Source organism: Monodelphis domestica, chromosome 3, assembly GCF_027887165.1.
Source record: "Monodelphis domestica isolate mMonDom1 chromosome 3, mMonDom1.pri, whole genome shotgun sequence".
Lineage (NCBI taxonomy): Eukaryota > Metazoa > Chordata > Mammalia > Didelphimorphia > Didelphidae > Monodelphis > Monodelphis domestica.
Window position 1 is genome coordinate 34,684,649 of NC_077229.1, and position 20,791 is coordinate 34,705,439.

At 44.8% G+C, this 20,791-nt stretch overlaps 1 protein-coding gene across 2 annotated transcripts in view; it reads left to right on the forward strand.

Annotated features, from left to right (window-relative positions):
- The window catches only part of TESC (tescalcin), a 62,894-nt gene that overhangs the window by 18,485 nt on the left and 23,618 nt on the right, over positions 1-20,791 (forward strand). The window contains exons 2-3 of one of the 2 annotated variants that reach the window (XM_001374851.5): positions 9,347-9,416; positions 20,267-20,347. In XM_001374851.5, the coding sequence (XP_001374888.3) occupies positions 9,347-9,416; positions 20,267-20,347 (151 nt within the window). The remainder of the gene's footprint in view (positions 1-9,346; positions 9,417-20,266; positions 20,348-20,791) is intronic. The other variant, XM_056821672.1, reaches the window with a different exon arrangement.

Consider the following 20,791-nt stretch of genomic DNA (forward strand, 5'->3'; position numbering starts at 1 on the left):
CGAGTTCCCTTTCCCTGGCTGTCTCCCAGAGGAGACTAGGTGCTCATTGGTTGGGGATGTTCTAGAAGGGCTCTTGGTGGCACAGAGGAACCAACCCTGAAGGGAGAATCTGAGGAGATGGGCTCAAAGTCCCCCAATCCGATGCTTCCTATGTGACCTCTTTGTCACTTGGTCAGTCACTTTTGGTCATGTCCAGCTCTTGGTAACCCCATTTGGGGTTTTCTTGGCAGAGATACTGGAGTGGTTTGCCATTTCCTTCTCCAGCTTGTATGACAGATGAGGAAACTGAGGCAAGTAGGCTTCAATGATTTGCCAATTTGGGGTTTCCTTGGCAGAGATACTGGAGTGGTTTGCCATTTCCCTCTCCAGTTCATTTGACAGATGAGGAAATAGGCAAACAGGGTGAAGTGACTTGGCCAGGGTCATAGAGCTTGGTTTGCCATTTCCTCAGGTAATTTTTCCTCTAGGTAATTTTTCAGATGAGCAAACTGAGGCCAATAGGATTAAATGACTTGCCTAGCGTCACACAGCTAAAATATTGGAGTGGTTTGCTATTTCCTTCTCCAGGTAATTTTTCAGATGAGCAAACTGAGGCCAAAAGCATGAAATGACTTGCCCAGGGTCACACAGCTCATAAGTGTCTGAGACCAGATTTGAACTCAGAAAGCTGAGTCTTCCTGACTCCACCCCGATGCCCAATGTGACCACTGGCCAGTTATTCAGCCTCTTTGGGCCCCTGGATCAGAGCCGTGTTCTGGTACAAGTTGGACTAGAGCCTTTCCAGGCTGAAGGCTCTGGGAGACACTGTTCAGGCTTTCGAGCTGCCTGATGAACTGAATTAATGCCTTTTTCCATCCTCTTTATTTATTTGTTTTTAATACATTTTAACTAAATGAGAAGCAGGCGCAGCCGAGTCAAAGAGAGAGAGCCGGGCAGGCTCATTTCGGTCAAGCTCTACACCGGGCTCTCCCCAAGCACCACCTCCCCAAAGTCCCAGCCCCACAGGGGGGAGTAGGAACACACGCTCTCAAGTCCAATCAATGGACTCGAATGTCAGCCCCAGCCTAGAGAAAGGCAGCAGGAGGCTCTGGATGAGTAAGAGAAGGTTCTTTCATCCTCTGAGTTCCAGCTCTTGGTGAAAGATGACAAAGAAGCCTCCTCTGGAGCTTTGTCCTGCTGGGATTGGCAGGAAAGGGCAGCTGGCCAGTCAAGGTCAAATCCATCAATGGGACAATAATAATAGCCTAACGTTGAAATAGCACCTACTATGTGCCAGGCACAATGCTGGGTATTTTATAGTTATTATCTCACTTGATCCTAACAAGCTTGGGAGGAGTTATTATTATCCCCATTTTACAAATGAGGAAACTGAGGCAGACAGAGGTGCAGTGACTCACCCAGGGTCACACAGCTAGTATATGAGGCTGAATTTGAACTCAAGCCTTCCTGACTCCAAGCCTGGTGCACCATTATGTATTAAGTGCCTTACTATGCACCAGACACTGTTAGACTTTGGGGAAGCAGAGACAGGTGTCAGCCTTCAAGGAGCCCACATTCTTTTAAAAATTGAGTCATTTTAGCCACATTTCACTCTTTGTGACTCCATTTGGGATTTTCTTGGCAGAGATCTAGAATGGTTGGATATTTTCTTCTCTGGCTCATTTTATAGACAGGGAAACTGAGGCCAACAGGATTTTATGACTTGTCCAGGGTCACACAGCTAAGATACTGGAGTGGTTTGTCATTTCCTTCTCCAGCTCATTTTTTACAGATAAGGAAACTGAGACAAACAGGTGAAGTGATTCACCCTGGTTCACCTAGCTAGTTTGCCATTTTCTTTCCCAGTTCAGTTTTTACCAATGAGGAAACTGAGACCCACAGGGTTAAGTGACTTGCCCAGGGTCACAAAGCTAGTATAGCAGTTTTCCATTTTCTTCCCCAGTTTATTTTTTACAGATGAGGAAACTGAGTCCCACAGGGTTAAGTGACTTGCCCAGGGTCACAAAGCTAGTATAGTGTTTTGCCATTTTCTTCCCCAGTTCATTTTTTACAGATGAGGAAACTGAGGCCCGCAGGGTTAAGTGACTTGCCCAGGATCACACAGCTAGTATCGTGGTTTTCCATTTTCTTCCCCAGTTCATTTTTTACAGATGAGGAAACTGAGACCCACAGGGTTAAGTGACTTGCCCAGGATCACACAGCTAATAAGTATCCAAGTCCAGCTTTGAACTCAGGAAGATGAGTCTTCCTGACTCTAGACCCAGCACTCACACTAACCAGCTTGTATTCATTCATTCTCTGTGTGCTTTTATCTGTATATGCTATCTCTGGTGATAGAATGGAAGCTCCGTGAGAGCAGAGTATGTTACATTTTTTTTCTTTGTATCTTCACAGTCAAATACAGTAGCTGGCAAATAGTAGGTGTTTAACAACTGTCTATTGCCTTGGCCAGGGACCAAAGTTTCCCCATTTAATCCTCTCAATTTACAGATGAGGCATCTGAGACCCAGAGAAGTAGGTTCAAGGACTCCTGATCTGTCCTCATTTTGCAGAGGAAAAAAAACGGAGGTAGACCAAGTGACTTGCCCAAGGGAAAAATGAGCAGAAGTAGGATTTGAATTCAGGTCCTCGGACTCCATGAGTGCTTTCCATTGCTCTACGCTGGTTGCTACTCATTACTGGCCCTAGTGACATGGACCAAAATTGATGATCCAAGGGAGTCTATGAATAGGCAAGAGCTCACTGGGACAAGAACTATGTACCATAATGGATATATATTTCAAAATTCTATTCCTCTGAATCTATGGTCCTTCTTCTATGTTCCTGAGCCTCGGTTTTCCTCTTCTATAAAATGGGAGGATTGGACTAAATGGCCTCTAAATATATATCTAGGTCCTTCCAGGCAAGGAGGACACATTATTATCTTAACAGCATTAGAAGTTTGGCAGAGAATAAAAAACCCCAACAAACTAGCAGCGTCAGCTAGACTCGTTGGCTGAGCTCAGCATGGTCATCATCCCTGATGGATTGTCTGTGTTCTCCTTCAGCTGCGTCCTGCAAGAATTCAGGGAGGTTTGTGTCTAAACTGGGTATCTTGGGTATCTTGATGCTTCCTCTCTGTGGGACCTTGGGCAGGTTCACCCCTGGTCCTCAGTTTCCTTCACTGTAAAATGAAAAGGTTACATTCACACTTATCTTCCTCTAAATTGATGATCCTTCCCTTATATCCCTGAGTCTCAGTTTTTCTCCTCTATAAAATGGGAAGATTAAACTAACTGGCCTCTAAATTCCCCTCCAGTTCTCAGGATACATTTTTTTAGTTGTTTAGCCATTTTTTCTGTCATATCCATCTCTTCATGCTCCTTTTTGGGGTTTTCGTGACAAAGATGCTGGAGTAATTTACCATTTCCTTTTCCAGCTCATTTTACAGATAAAGAAACAAGGGCAAACAAGGTAAAGTGACTTGCTCAAGGTCACCCAGCTAGTACGTGTCTGAGGTCAGATTTGAACTCACAAAGATGAGTCTTCCTGATTTCAGACCCAGCACTCTAGCCACTAAGCCACCTACCTGCCAATCCACAATCAAAAACAGTCCTTTGGGGTAGCTAGTGGATAAATAGCCAGGCCTTAGAGATGGAGGTCCTGGGTTCAAATGTGGTCTCAGCTACTTTCTAGTCATGTGACCCTGGGTAAGTCACTTAACCCTGTCTCAGTTTCCTCATCTTTAAAATGTAAATAATAGCATCTACCTCTCAGGGTTGTTGTGAGGATCAAAGGTGATAATAATTGTAGAGCATTTAGCACATTGTCTGACCCCTAGTAGGCACCATATAAATGCTAGCTATTATTATTACTATTATTGTTCTTATTCTGTCTCCAAATCTATTATCTTCTGGTGATGCTAGGATTTCCATTTTCTTCTCCCGGTGCTGATACAATTCTCTGCACCGAGTAGTAGTTCATTGGGTATGTATCTGAATGGATGGATGGATGGATGGATAGATGGATGGATGGATGGATGGATGGATGGATGGATGGGCAGAGAGTTGGATGGATGGATAGATAGATGGATGGTTGAATGGATGATGGATCGATGGATGGATGGGCAGATGGATGGATGGATAGATGGATGAATGGACGGATGGATGGATGGATGGATGGAAAGATGGATGGATGGATAGATAGATGGATGGATGGATGGAAAGATGGATGGATGGATAGATAGATGGATGGATGGACGGATGGATGGATGGATGGATGGATGGAAAGATGGATGGATGGATAGATAGATGGATGGATGGATGGATAGATGGATGGATGGACGGACGGATAGATGGATGGATGGATGGATGGATGGAAAGATGGATGGATGGATAGATAGATGATGGATGGACGGATGGATGGAAAGATAGATAGATGGACAGACGGATGGATGGACGGATGGATGGATGATGAATAAGGACAGTCTGAGGGCACAGAGGAGTTATATTTTAGTTCCTTGCTGTCCCCAGTGTTGATTTAAAAATAAATAAATAACATTAGGAGAGGATTCCAGAAACATGAGACTGACTCATTCCCATGGTTCCCACTGCATCACTGACTTCATCATCCAGGGATAAAAGGGTCAAGAGTTGGGTTACAAGACTTGGAAGCAGGCATGGAAAAAAGTAAAGTTTATATGACCAATCTGATGGGAAGAAACACAGCCTTCTGGGTGCCAGAGAAATCAGAGGAGGGTGCTTTGTTAACCTGAAAGGGTTTATAGGAACGGGAGGTGGTTACGATCAGCAATTTTTTTCCTCTTCATCAGAAGACCTGTGCTTTCATCCAAGTACAGAATTCCCAGTATGGAGAGTCCTTCTCCCAATGCAGATGGAACCCTCTAGTTGGTCCCTAGAGGGACCTTCAAGGCTACCTAGTCCAACCCTTACAGATGAGGATGGCCCAGGAGAGGGAAGGGTTTAGGAAGTAGCTGCACTGAAATTTAAATGTATTATTCTGGATCCATGGCCAATATCCACTCTGCCATTTTGTTTGTGGGTTTTGAGGGTCACCCAGCCAGTAAGTGCTAGAGGCAGGCCTTAAACCTGAGTCTTTGGAACTCCATTTATTATTATAATTAACAATGAATGAGGTGGATGAATGTTTTAATGCATCAGATTTCAACTTACTCTGGGGGAAAACCTCCTAACAATGAGAACTATTCCAAAGGGAAAGTAGCTATTCTGGATTCCAGTTTGGGCCATCCAATTCTAAACCCAACACTCTTGTTGTTGTTGTTATGTCTGACTCTTCATGATCCTATTTGGGGTTTTCTTGGCAAGGATACTTGAGTGGTTTGTCATTTCTTTCATTTGACAGTTGAGGAAGCTGAGATAAACAAGGTTAAGTGACTTGCCCAGGGTCACATAGCTAGTAAGTGTCTGAGCTCAGATTTGAACTCTAGAAGATGAAGTCTTCCTAATTTCAAACCCAGTGCTCTATCTACTGTGCAACCTTGCTGTTGGGAATTCTTGGAGAGGCCCATATTAGGCCAGATGTCTCCTTACAGCCCCATCCAACTCTGGGATTCCGGAATTCTGAAATTTATTCTTAACATATTAGGGGTACCTTGCTTTTGTACATCCTGGGCCCTTCTGACAGTGCAGCAAAGCCTATGTACCCCTTCTTAGAATCATGATTTTTAGTCAATAAAATAAAATACACCAGGTTGCAAAGGATATCAATTCTATTTAAATTCAATTAATAAAAAACATTTATTAAAAAAAATTTAAGCATTACTTTCTTTCTCAGTAACAACTCTAAGACAGAAGGGGAAAGGCTAGGCAAACAGGGTTAAATGACTTGTCCAGGATCACATAGGTAGGAAGTGTCTAAGGTCAAATTTGAACCCAGGTCTTCCCAGTTCAAGGTCCAGCATGCTCTATCCATTGTGCTACTTGAGTGCCCCTAAAAAAATAGAAACAAGTTCCTGGGACCCTGGTGAAGAACCTCTACTTTAAAGAAACTCCATTTTGAATCTCTTCCCAAGTGAATAATAACCCCTACCTTATAGTCAATCAGAGTTTTTCATTCATTACAGTTCCTGAAAGAAGGCACACCCATATTGACACTTTCATGGGCCAATATTAGCAACATTTTCCCCAGGGATCCCTGGGAAGTTTAAGAGTAAAGGTCGTACTAACCTAATTAGGAAGATGATAAATATAAAGTTGAAAAAGGGCAAAGTCCAAGAGACTTACTTTATAGATAAGGAAATTGAAACTCAGAAGGAAAAAGGAACTTAGTAATAATTGTTCAGTCACTCCAATGACCCCATTCAGGGTTTTCTGGGCAAAAAAACTAGAGGGATCTGACATTTCTTTCTTCATCTCATTTTACAGATGAGGAAACTGAGGCAAACAGAGTGAAGTGATTTGTCCAGGAACATACAGCTCATTTGCCATTTCTCTCTCCAGCCCATTTTACAGATGAGAAAGCTGAGGCAAGCAGGGTGAAGTGACTTGTCCAGGGTCACACGACTAACAAGTGTCTGAGGCCACATTTGAACGCAGATCTTCCTGACTCCAAGCCCAGTACTCTACCCACTGAGCCATCTAGCTAGTCATCTACTCAATATATCCTCATATGGCTTCCCAAGAGCCTGAGAAATAGGGAAGATCCCTGTTTTGGGGTGAACCAGACAGGCAGCTTCCAAGAGATCTTGTGACTCTACAATTATTATTATTATGAATTAGCATTCAGTCCCACTCCTTAACTTCTCCGCCAGCCCCTGGGGGTCCCAGGAAGTGTTTACTGCTTCTGCCTGGGGCCCCCAGGAGGTAGGATAAAGGGAAGGAGAGCCCCAGGGGCTCTAAGCTAGGCCAGCTGTGCCCCTGGGCATGGCTCCAGGCACTCCCCAAATTCTGGGCTTCTTATGCACCAGAGTCATTGCTTCCTCTGCTAATCAGCAGAGCGGATGGCACTGATTACTTCAGGAAAAGGCCTGGGAGCCCCTGGTCCTGGCTTTAGGGCAGCTCACCGCAATTAGCATCACACTTTTCTCTTGTGGTTCAGATTCACTGGGGGCCCCCAAGTATTCACGATTCCTTCCAAAGCCAGCCTTTGGGGTTGTTTGTCTTTTTCAGCTTCGCTTTACTGCTAGGGAAACTGAGGCACAAGGTTCTAGAGGAGAGGACACTAGAGTCCCCCTCGGGGCCCTGAGGTGCCCTTCCGTTTCTCTCCTTTGAGCCTGGGTGTGCACTTAGTGGAAAGGGCTCCTGCTAAAGGGCAGACATGCTTCTCCTCTTCAGGGGGAGTCTAGCTGGATTGTGTGGCTAGACCTATCCTTAGGGCCCTGAAGAGATGGGGAAAGAATGTCTCCCCGACAGTAGCCTGTGGATGAGGGGCGGGGGAGGGGAGCATGAAGCTGAAGGATGGAGATCTAGTAGGACTTATTGACAGAAAAAAAATGGCCCTGGGCTCTGGGAGCCAGGGAGACAGCCAGCATCGCCCGAGGCCACGGCAGCTCGGAGCCCATTCTGCCAGCTGGTCCCTCTAGTGCCTTAATTAAGGGCCGGGCGGGTTCTGTTAGATTCGGCATTCAGGGAAGGGCCAGAGAGAGAGAGAGAGAGAAAGGAAACAGCATGGGCTCCACCCACGATTGTCTTCTCCTCCTGGCCGCCAGGGTGGCATGAAGGTGAGCAGAGCCTACCAAAGTGAGCTGGAGAGTGAAGAGGGCAAAGGAGGCCTCCAGGCGGAGAGAAGAGGCCAGAAAGGAAAGAATGCTCTTAGTTGGGGAAAGATTTGGGGACCCAGTAAAGCCAAGAAACACAAAGCCACGCTCTGCAAACCCTAAAGCCTATAGACAGGGGAAAGCCACCTCTGATGTCATTGCCACACGGAGCTCCTGGGAGCTTTTGGTTTCCCTCTCAGGTCTAGAGCTATGATGCTGTGACTTACTACCGGTGTGGTAGTAAATCCTGGGCCTCAGTTTTTCCACTTCTCTCTCTGTTCTCATGTATGTATGTATGTATGTATGTCCATCCATCCTCCATCTGTCCATCCATCCATCTATCTGATCTATCTATCTACCTATCCATTCATTTATCTGTCTATCTATTATCTCATCCATCCATCCATCTATCATCTATCTATCCATCTGTCTATCCATCCATCCATCCATCTATCCTCCTTCACTCCCTCCCTCCATCTATCTGTCTGTCTATATATCCATCCCTCTATCTACCTATTCATCTATCTATCCATCTATCTATCCACCTATCCATCCATCCATTTTTCTGTCTATCATCTCATCCATCCATCATCTATATATCCATCTGTCTATCCATCCATCTATCCTCCCTCCCTCCCTCTCCCTCCATCTTTCTATCTGTCTGTCTATATATCTGTGTATCCACCCATCTATCTATCTGTCTGCCTATCTACCTACCTATCCATCCATCCATTTTTCTGTCTATCATCTCATCCATCCATCATCTATATATCCATCTGTCTATCCATCCATCTATCCTCCCTCCCTCCCTCTCTCCCTCCATCTTTCTATCTGTCTGTCTATATATCTGTGTATCCACCCATCCACCCATCTATCTATCTGTCTGCCTATCTACCTACCTATCCATCCATCCATTTGTCTGTCTATCATCTCATCCACCCATCTATCCGTCCATCTCTCTATCATCTATCCAGCTGTCTATCCATCTATCTATCTGTCTATTTATCTATACATCTATCTACCTATCCATCCATCCATCCATCCATCCATCCATCCATCTCTCTCTATCATCTCATCCATCCATCCATCCATCCATCCATCCATCCATCCATCCATCCATCCTCCCTCTCTCTCTTTCTATCTATCTACCTGCCCATCCATCTATCCAACCACCTACCTGTCTCAGTCTATCATCTGTCTGTTTATCTATCATCCATCTATGCACATATATGTATATATACACATGTGCATATGTGGATAGATAGGTATGTACGCTTTTCCACGTGTGTGTAGACAGACTACAGTGGCTAAATCCAGAGCCACTGAGGAATGCGAATTGGCATCTGAGAGGTCCAAAGCCTGGCTTGAACCTCTTCCTCGGGGCAATAGAATGTCAGCTGGGGAAGGCAGGGGCTGTGCTTCCGCCTGTGGGTCTTTTTGCTTTTTTAATGGCTTTTGTGCTCTCCGCGCCTCACTGGCACTGTAAAGGTGATGGGTGCTTGCGCCCCAAGGAGCTCTGGCGATGGTGGGGAGGAGGCTTGGGGGAGAAGAGCTGGAGCTGGGCGTGGATGTTCTCTGCTCCCCCCAAGCTCTCCATTGCCAATGACCTCTCCCTCTTTTTTCACCCCTCAGTCTCTTCAGAACAAATCGAACAGCTTCACCGGAGGTTCAAGCAGCTGAGCGGGGGCCAGCCGACCATCCGGTAGGACACTTTTTCAGTCCCTTCAACAGCCCTGTTAAGAAATGCCTTGTTAGGTCAGGGGACGGGACGGGAAGACCTCCCAGGCTTCCCAAATGATGACCTTCAGGACCATCTCCGTTTGTGTGAGTCCCCTTGGGCGATGAGTCGGGAGAAGCCAGATGGGTCCTATCTAAGCGCTGTGTTTTTAAGAGCCCCAAAGGAGACACCCGGGATTAGGAAGAAAGCCAATTATATTGAAATAATCATCAAAAAATGTTTTAAAGACATTCACAACCCCAGGTTAAGAAATCCCTAGTCTAGAGCAAACCTCTTTTGCTTTCTTCATTCCAAGCCACAAGGTGGAAAGGGATAACCAGTGGATTGAGAGCTAGGCTTAGAGAGGGGAGGTCCTGGGTTCAAATTTGGCCTCAGACACTTCCTAGCTGAGTGACCCTGGGCAAGTCACTTCACCCCCATTGCCCAACCCTTACCACTCTTCTGTCTTGGAACCAATACATAGAACTGATTCTAAGATGGAAGGTGAGGGTTTCTTTAAAAGCCGTAAGAACAGGGGAGGAAAGGAGCCTGTAGATATTGTAAGTAGGTGGCAAAGGGAGAAGAGAAGGGTACTCTCCTAATGTCTTTGGACTCATCTAGGACCATAGCTTTAGATCTGGGGGAGGGCTTTGGGGGACATCTTGCCCAACCCCTTTATTTTAGAGGTGAGGGAATCATACATTTGAAACTAGAAGGGATCCCAGAGCCCAACCAACCCAATTCGGACTGTATTGGAGAAGAGCTGCTGTGTTTGTCCCCCCTAGGCAGAGCCAAGATTCAAAGCCAGGTCCTCTGCCTCCAGATTCCGCATCTGCCTTCCTGGATCTGTAAGAACCAGTCTGCCCTGGGATACGAGTCTGGGCTCCGGGAAAATGAAGTTATTCCTTAGCAGGGAATCTCCTTAGAAACTAGACCTGGAGCTTTTTCACTTGGAGCAGGGGGCTGGAAGTTACAACCAGATAGATTTCAGCTCAATAGAAGAGAAAACAGCCCAGGGCTCAGAGCTTTTCAAGAAAGCTGGAGAGAGTGAGCCCCCCTCATGGAAGAACTCAAATCCTGCCCAAGGCATGTATCAAGCATCTAGCAGGTGCCCGGCACTGAGAATACAAAGACAAAAGGAAAAGCCATCCAAGCCTTCAAGAAATTGACTTTCCACTGAGTCAGGGAGAGAAAGTCTTATTGATTGCTACACTGTAGTTCTCCTTTACCTCCAGGATCAAACACAAAATCCTCTGTTGGTTTTCGAAAGCCCTTTACAACTCATCCACTTCCCACCTTCCCAGTCTTCTTTACACCTTGCTTCCTCTATTTACTCTCTGATCCACTGACACAGGCTTCCTGGCTATTTCTCACAAACAACATTTTATCTCCCAACTCCAGCCATTTGTACTGGCTGTCCCTGGGTGCCTAAAATTCTCTCTCCTCCCCATCTCTGCCTCCCAGCTCCCCTAATTTCCTTAAAAACATCTTTTCTAAAGGGGCATCAGGTGGCTCAGTGGATTGAGAGGTAGGTCTAGAGATGAGAAGTCCTGGGTTCAAAACAGATCTCAGACACTTCCAAGCTAAGTAACCTTGGGCAAGTCTCTTTAACACCCATTGCCTAGCCCTTACAATTACCTAGCCCTTACCCTAGCCCTTACCATTCTTCTGCCTTGGATTCTAAGATGAACAGTAAGCATTTGAAAAAATGAACCTCATTTAAAGTCCAATTTTCTACAAGAAACTTTTCCTAGTTTTCCTTAAACTTGGTGTTTTCTCTCCCCACATTTCCCCCTAACTGTATCTGTTTACAGGTTGCCTCTCCCATTAGACTGTGAGTGCCTTGAGGGCAAAGATTGTCTTTTATCTTTCTTTGTATCCCTAATGCCTGGTGCATAGTAGGTGCTCCATAAATGTTATTTCCCTCTCAGATACAACTAGAACTCTTTACAGGATCAATTAAAAAGGAAGGGAGGGTTAATAATTCAATGGATCAGGGAAGGCTTCCTGTAGGAAGTGGCTTATGAACTTGAAGGAAGCCAAGATTCAAAGAGATGTAAGGGAGAAGGGAATGTCTCCATCAGGACACGTGGGGCTGAGTTCAACAATTTGACTGTGACATAGAGAATTCACTAAAGAGAGTCTAGCTCTACAGCCTGAGGGAACAGCCTTCCATTGGAAAAAAAAAATAGTCCCTACCTTTAAGGCAGAGCAGCTAGGTGGTACTGTGCATGGAGCACTTATCTTCATGAGTTCAAAACTAGCCTCAGACACCTACTGGCTATGTGCCCCTGGGCAAGTCACTGAACCCTATTTGCCCCAGTTTCCTCAGCTATCAAAAGGGCTGGAGAAGGAAATGGCAAACCTAGCTCTGTGACCCTGGCTAAGTCACTTAACCTTGTTTGCCTCAGTTTCCTCAGCTGTCAAAAGAGCTGGAGAAGGAAATGGCAAACCTAGCTCTGTGACCCTGGCTAAGTCACTTAACCTTGTTTGCCTCAGTTTCCTCAGCTGTCAAAAGAACTGGAGAAGGAAATTACAACCCGAGTTCTGTGACTCTGGCCAAGTCACCTAACTGTTTCCTCATCTGTCAAAAGTTCCAGAGAAAGAAATCAGAAACCACTCCTGTTTCTTTGTCAAGAAAACCCCAGGGGGAAGCTGGGTAGCTCAGTGGATTGAGAGCTAGGCCTAGAGATGGGAGGTCCTAGGTTCAAATCTGGCCTCAGACACTTCCCAGCTGTGTGACCCTGGGCAAGTCACTTGACCTCCATTACCTAGCCCTTACCACCCTTCTGCCTTGGAGCCAATACACCGTATTGACTCCAAGTTGGAAAGTAAAGGGTTAAAAAAAAAAAAACCAAAGGGGGTCACAGAGAGTCAGAAACATCTGAAAACATGTCAACCTTTAAGGAGTTTACAATCTAATTGGGGGCAGGGGAGGCAGAGGGAAACAATTCCCAAAAAGAAGCAAGGAATGGGAGGCAAGGGACAGGATGGCAGGGGATACCTAGCTTGGGAGCATCTTATTCCACAAAGTTGAAACTTGGCAGGACCACAGATGCATTATGGAATGAGCTAAGAGTCTGGCTTTTGCACTGTATAAAGGAAGGCATTGGGAGGAGTTTGTTACTGAGCCCTCCAATCAGAGGGGAGAGGAGGCTGAGGAAGATGGTGTCAGCTGAGGCTAGAGTTCTTGGCATTCCAGGTAGACTGGCAGATGCAAAGTGGAATGAGTGCCCCAGAGAGAGGGCAGACGCCAGAGGCAATGGAAAGAAGTTCGTGAGGACCCTTTTGGAATGATGACAATGAATGGAATGGTCTAACTGGGAAGGCAGAGGAAGTTCTCTCCCCTGGAGGTCTTTGGGGGATCCCATCAATAGCATTCTGACTCAGTGGCTAGACTGGATGCCTTCAAGATCCAGCTGGGGGATGATGAGATTCTGAGAAACCTTTTAGTTTCTTGACCCACAGTGTCCTTGCCTAATTCCAGAGTGATGCCACAGATTCTGCCTTCAGGGATGCATACCTGGAGTTTGATTAATGCCCTAATATATCCCCAGCCCAGCTGAAGGGAATTCCATCTCCAGAGCCTCCTCACACACCAGAAGACACAGGGAAGGAGCTGAGGGGTTCTGTTTCCCTGGTTTTTTCTCCTCCCCACCAGAGAGCTCTCACTCTAAGAATCTGACCTTCCTTCAGCTGTCTGGTCTCCCAGGAGCCCCAGCCCTGCAGGACCTGGATGCCTGGCTCATTATATAAACAACCCGGCAGGAAGAGAGCCTGGCAGCCAGCTAGGGAGCTCATGGCACCCTGCTTTGCATAATCTGTCTCTCCCCATGTTCTTCAAAGTGTTAGAGAACAACCATCCACGGAGCTGTCACCCCAGGGATGACAGGACAAAGCTACAGGCAACAGAAGAAAGAGGATGCTGGATCCTTCTGGGACTTAATCCCTTCCCTTCCTCCTTCCCTCCTTTCTAGGGAAGCCTCCAGAACAGAAGCTATATCAGAAAGGCATCAGTTTTATTTCCTTTTCCATGCCGCCCCATCCCCATCAACTAATTCACTAGCCAGAATTTATTAGGGACCTTTGGAGTGGGGGGATATCTTTCTAACTTTAGTATTTAGCACAGGTCCTGGCGCATAGTAGGTGCTTAATAAATCCATTTTGACTGGTCTTCAGTCAAAAGACCAAAGTAAGACAGTCACTGCCCTCAAGGCGCTGCCTCTTCTCAGAGAGAGGACCAAGGACTTAAATAAATGGAATATTTACAAAATAAATTTCCAGGAATAATAATAAGAGTTAACAATATTATAATGCTCTAATCTATAATGCTCTTGACAAATATTTTCTCATTTGATCTTCACAATAGCCCTAGGAGGGAAGTGCTATTACTATCCCCATTTTACAGATGAGGTAACAGAGGCAGAGAGACATAAAGTGACTTGGGGAAGGGGTCACACAGTTATTATATTTAAACTTTGAACCCAGATCTCTCCTTGTATTAGACTGGAAAGTTCCACAGAGATTCAAAAATGTCTTGAGTCCTGATTTGAACTCAGGTCTTCCTGATACCTGGTCTTATACTCCATCACCTAGCTGCCAGTTGAATGAATTTAAGGAAATTCCTTGACGATAGGGACATTTCAGTTGACAAGCCTGGCACATAGTAGGTGCTTAATAAAAATGTTTGTTGAATTGAAAGAATATTCCAGTAATTGGGCTCTTTTCCTCCAAGAACTGAAGCCCAGCTTTCCTCTATTAAATAGTAGATGACTGAGAAAAAACAATCCAAGAATGGATATATATTTGGAATTCAGGGTGAGGATGAAACGAGGGAAAGAAGGTGGAAAAAAGCATGTAAAAATGTCTGGCCACTACCCTCAAGGAGCTTATAGTCTAGTCTGGAAGAGAATTTATTATACAGGAAACAAGTTTTTTAAACATTAAACAATTTTGGCTATATTCAAATTTTTGCAAAACAACTTTTGGTTCTTTGGGTTTCCCTGATGTGGCACTGATTGACCCTAGTCCTTCAGGGGAATTCCTGCCTGTGTTTTCTGGGGCTCCCCCACCATTAAGAATTTATTAAGTGACTCCTGTGTGCCAGACACTAAACAAAGAAAGGCAAAAGACAGTCCTTGCCCTTAAGAAGAGCTCACGGTCTAATGGAAGAGACAATATACAAACCAAGTGACTTGTCCAGGGTCACACTTCAGGGAAGTGTCTGAGGTCAGATTAGAACCCAGGACCTCCCATCTCTAGTCCTGGTTCTCCATCCACTGAGCCACCCAGCTGTCCCTATTTTTCTTCAATCTTAATGCATTGCTTTTCTTTTCTTTTGCCTATTAAATGACTGGACACGAACGAGAAGCCAAGGAGTAGTTTGTGCAGAATGGGCAGCTCTGGGTCTTTGGGGTCATCACATCTCTGCTGCCAGGAAGCTATGGGCACTTGCTATTCTTAAGGTCCCATCCCAGCCCTGACATTCCTGTTCTATAATAATATAAACTCCCAGTTTTAGAGTTCATGGAGCACCTTCCTCACAACAATCATGTCAGACAGGCATGAAAGGTATTCTAATACCCATTTTACAGGTGAGGAAACTGAGACACAGAAAGAATAAGAGAAGAGTACATGCTCACATAGCTCCACCAGAGGCGGACTTTGAACCCAGGTCTCTCCTGACCTAAGACAGGAAAGTTCTACAGAGATTCAGAAATGAAGAAGATTCTTACTGGCTATAGAATAGCCATTGGAGTAGCTCAGGAAGTCTTCAAGGAGGAGGCAAGGTTTGTCCCAGGCCTTGACGTGGCTAGGCAGAGACAAATGGACTGGTGTCCCTGCCCCCCACTAGAGATGAGACCCAGGAGTGTAATTTTACAAATAAGGAAGTGGTTTCTCTTTGAGGCTCTCCTTTCTGGTTGTTGTTGGGGAGAGGGGAATGGGGAAGAAGGAGAACTAACCCAAAGCTCTTAAGAAGAAGAATTATAATTGTTTGATCTGAGCAAAGGAGAGAAGCAGAGACCACGGTGCCTTTGGGAGATCCAATGGAGATCATTCCTGGACGATGGGGCCTTTGGGATTTGGCCTCATCCCTCCATGACAAGGTTGGCTCTCGAAGATAGCTGACAGAGTAGATATTGAGTATTTAAGGCATCCTCTTCCCCTCTTCTCAAATTCCAGACTTTAATCCCCTGTGGGGTCAGTGGGAAGCAACTTGAGTTTGGAAATAAGGAGGAAGAAAGGGTGTCCTGGGCTGATCCAATCTCAGGGTGGTAAATGCCATTTACCTGGAGGCTATGCTAGACAGGTAAGACCAGACAAGCAGCTCTGGTTACTTTGGGTGTCTTTCTCCTCAGTATCCCCTCTATAGGAAGCAAAACACAAATCTATAATGATATCTGGACAGACGCCAATGATGTCCCAAGTTAAGCCAACTCAAAGAAACAGCATTGGAAAAAGTGTTGAATTTGTAGGCACAGGACCTGAGTTCAAATCCTACCTCAGAAGGAGGGAGCCAGTTGGGTGATTCAGTGGATTGAGAGCCAGACTTGGAATCAGGAGATCCTAGGTTCAAATATGACCTCGGGCAGGCACTTCCTAAGTGTGTGACCCTGGGCAAGTCACCTTATCCCCATTACCTAGTCTTTACCACTCTTCTGCCTTAGAACCAATACAATGAAAGGTAAGGGTTAAAAAAAACCTTTACCTTTGCCCTTTCTTATGTCAGTTTGGGAAAGCTATTTAACCTCTTTGGGTCTCAGTTTCTTCATCTGTTAAACAAAGGGTTGGACTAAACAGTATATAAATAAAGTAATATAGTTATAAAAATAGGAGTAAATAAAGAACCTTTCTAGCTCTCTATCTATGGTCTTCTAGAGTAAGATGGGCTGGTGATGTGATGGAAGTGATTGGCCCCAGAGCCCAGAACTGGAAGCTATGGGTAGAAGGTGAAAATAGGTGAAATTGGACTCAGTATCAGAAAATATTTCCTAACAATGAGAGCTGCCCCAAAGTGGAATGGCTAGCCTCAGAAAGGAATGACTTTCCTCTCTTCGGAGGTCTTCAAGCAAAGACTAAATGTCTCCTTTCCAGATAGTGGTTGGACAAGAGCACTAGCATGAAATCAGAAGCCCAGGGTTCAAATCCCACCTCACATGCATACTAGCAGGTTTTTGAAAGACAATGTGTAATGAAAGCTAGGGATAACTGATGGATATCCCATATGCTCCAATGATATCTTCAAAATGTCAAGAGAAAACAAAAAAGGGTCCCAGCATGGTCACCTCCAGGGGCATGAGCTTGAGGCACACGGAATGGACAGACATGGATGAATTGTTACTTGTACCACTGCATGGAACATTGTCATCCATGAGAACCAAGCCCCTGGACCATGTTATCCTACCTTGGAACTGTAGGCACTGGATAGAGGGAGAAAGGAGAGATTTGGAAGAAAGGAAGTAGGGGCTGGGCAGCTCAGAGCATTTTGGCATTCTAGGAAATAAAAGTATGCAAAATAGCATCTGCTGGAGATGGTGGGGGAGGCTTTGAAAGTCAACAACTCAGGCATTTTTTGTCACAGAACAAGAAGAACCCCACTCACGTGGATGGCCACCAGAGAAAGCAGCTGGGCTTTTAATCACAGCTCCTTATAGAGAGACATGTTCATGGGACTCATTTTCCCCATAAAAATTCCAGAGCCAGAATATGGGTTCTCTGGGGTTTACTTCCCTCTATTCAAACAGGGAACATAGTAGAGCTTCTTTGGGCCAGCCCTATGGTCTGTGATCTGTCTAGAGACCGATTTAGGGCTGAAAGGAAGACTTGAGAGCCCATTGAGTCCAACCCCTTCATTTTACAGAGGACTAGACAAGACAGAGAGGTTAATTAATGAGTGTAAGAGGCAGGGTTTGAACCCACATTTTCCTGACTGCAAGTCCAGTGATCTCTCAACTATATTACTTCCTCAGTTCAGTCTCTGGCCAGCGGCAATGTAGGGGAGGGTCCAGCTGTCCTCTTTGATGCCCATCTCCAAAGGTTAGGAATCAATCATGGAATCTGAACTGAAAAGTATCTTAGAAGTCATTTCATCTGCCCCATCTCCCAGATGATAAACTAATGAGGAAACTGAGGCTCAGAGAAGGGTTGTAATTTGTCCAAGCTCTCAAAGGAAGTAAGTAGTAGCACCAAGATTGGAACCAAAGTCCCACGGCTTCTAATCTTGTCGTATTTCACTGTACTATGAAGGGTTCCCATTCCCCTTGTTTTCCCTAATCAGTTATCTCAGATCACCACCCATAAATTTATCTAAGTCTTTCTTCTAACTTATTTACAAAATTTCTTTATTTTAATTTTATATCACCCCTTCGGTGACAAGCAATGAGTAGTAGTACATAGACACCTGGCCTCTGGGTTCAAGTTCTGCTCCTGACAAATACTGGCTGTGTGACTCTGGGCAAGTCCTTTTACCACCCAGTGCCCCCTGAGAACTCCCTTTAGACTATATGCTACTGAGTAGGCACTGATCTATGTTGGTAGAAGGCACCTCCTCACCTGAAGTTCTCTATACTGCTTGCTCCATCCCTAACCCCTAAAGTATCTCTCCAAGGAAAAAGTTATCTATGGAATAAAGCATATTTAATTTTTGACCATGGCCAGTCCCCCCATGTATAGCAAGCTTTAAGGAAGGAAGGAAATAGAATTTATTAAATGCCTAATATGGGCACTGCTATATATATATATATATATATATATATGTATATATATATATATATATATATATATATAATCTCATTAGATCCTCACAACCCTGGGAATTGGGTACTATTATTATACCCCATTTTACAGATGAGAAAACTGAGGCCAACAGACTTAAGTGGCTTGGTTAAGATCACACAGCTAGTAGGTGTTTGAGGTCAGATTTGAGCTCAGGACTTCCTAATTCCAGGTCTAGAGATCCATCCACTATGCCACTCAGTGATGCCACTAGAAGATAAGAAGGACATAATGAGCCATGCACTCTCTCCCTCATGGCTCTCTTGTAAGAAAGGTGTCTGAAAACCTTGAAACCTGACAGAAATGGGGAGGAGGGAGTAGCATTACTCTCACTAAAGGTCTGGAAGCAGAAGCTCAATGACTGCTTGTCAGGGATCATTGTAGAGGGAATGAATTCTTTTTCTTCTTTTTTCAAGATGTAGATTGGACTAGATGGCCTCTAAGGTCCCATCTAAGGGCAGCTAGTTGCCACATTGAATAGAGCTACGGTCAGCAAGACCTGAGTTCAAATCTAGCCTCAGACTCTAACTAGCTTTGTGACCCTGGACAAGTCACTTAACCCTACTGGCCTCAGTTTCCTCATCTTTATACTGGAGAAGGAAATGGCAAACTGCTCCAGGCTCTTTGCCAAGAAAACCCCAAATGGAGTCAGATACAACTGAAAAAATGACTGAACAAAAACAACAAGGTCTCTTGTAGTTATCTGTGTTCCTATGGTACCTAGTCAAGAGAGTCCAGTATTTGAATGTCTCAAGAGTTTGTGGAATTGAATAGATTCCGATTAGATTTGGATGCATTTGGAGGTGATTCTCAGTCTTGCCCAGACCGTTATCTAGAGCACCAGGAACTGCATTTCAGGAAGAGGATTGAGGAGCTGGATTGAGAGTATCCAACCAGGTTGGGGAAGGGCCACTAGTTCATGCCAAAGAATTCAGATTCGGAGGAAGCAGGGATGTCGAACCTGGAAAACAGAGGACCAAGTGACTTGTCATCAGGTACTTGAAGGGCTGCCATAGAGAGTGGGGACTAGACTTGTTATTTTTTTTAAACCCTTACCTTCTGTCTTAGAATCAATACTGGGTATTGGTTCTAAGGCAGAAAAATGGTAAGGGCTAGGCAATGGGTGTGAAGTGACTTGCCCAAGGTCGAACAGCTAGGAAGTGTCTGAGGTCAGATTTGAACCCAGGACCTCCCATCTCTGGGTCTGACTCTCAGTCCACTGAGCCACCCAGTTGCCACCCCCCCCCACTAGACTTGTTATGCTTGGCCCCTGGGTGTAGAACTAGGAACAACTGAGGGATGGGGCAAGGGAGGAGGGGAAAAGTTTGCAGAGAGACCCAATTTGACTGTGTATGAAAGAAATTATCCTAATGATTATCACTAACCAAAAGTAGAAAGGGTTTCCCTGGAAAGATAGTTGATGGCTCTAGTAGACTATAAACTAGCTGAGGGAAGGGACCTTTTTTGCTCTTCTTTACATCCTCAGTGCCTGGTATACAGTAAGCACTTGATAAATGCTTCTTGACTTAACTTGACTCTTCACCAGAGGTCTTCAACCAAAGGTTTTCTCCAGTTCCGGAACCATGAACCATGATCAACTCATCCGCCATTTTCTTTTGGGGGGGGCGGGGGTAGGATCAATTTCCATAATCTTGTGGACCAAAGTGCCCCTCTCTAGCCACCAGTTTCCCCCTCTAGAATAAAAGTTCCTTGAGCATGGGGACTGTCTTTGCTTCTGCATTTGAATCCCAACCCACTAAATGCATATTCATTTATTCACTCACTTATTCATTCATTAATTCATTCATTTATGCTGTAGAGGGGTTTCCAGTTCAAGGACAAGCTAGATTGCATGTTATGTTCTTGGAGGTTCCTTCCAGCTTTCAGCTGAGGTGATTCTGCCTGGACACAGGGGGCTAGTTGACAGAATGCTCTTTGACCTGCTCTTTTGGGATCCACATGAATAGTCATTTTATTTATTTAAGTCCAAGTAAATAAAACAAATCCCAGAAGCCAGGATTTGATGTCTTTCTCTTCTTGGTCTTTTCTTTGGAAACCAGCAAAGAAAACTTTAATAACATCCCTGACCTGGAGCTCAACCCGATCAGATCCAAAATCATCCATGCCTTCTTTGACAACAGGTAAGAGCTCCTGGAACACTTATCATGCTAATGCATTTCAGTTCTTATTGTCATCACTCCCTTGCAATTGCACAAGCTTTTATTTTAGATTTTTTCAGAACATCTTTCAGCCCAGCTAGATTTGTCTTCCCCAAGTCAACAAGGCACAGGGTGAGAGGTGTTCTTATTCTAATTTTATTTATGAGCTGGATGAAGATTATATCATTCTTTTAAATTTGCAAAATGCAGTCCCTGTCTCACTTGAGGCAGCAGGATAGTACAGTGAATAAAGTGAAGGTCTAGGAGTTAGGAAGAACTGAGATCAAATCCTGTCTGAGGATTAACTGGCAACTGAATAGTGGTGTAACCTGGAACAAAGTAGCCTCTCTCAGCCTCAGTTTCCCAATATGTAAAATTGGGATAATAAAGTGAGGATAAAATAAAATAGCCAATGCAAAGGCTGTG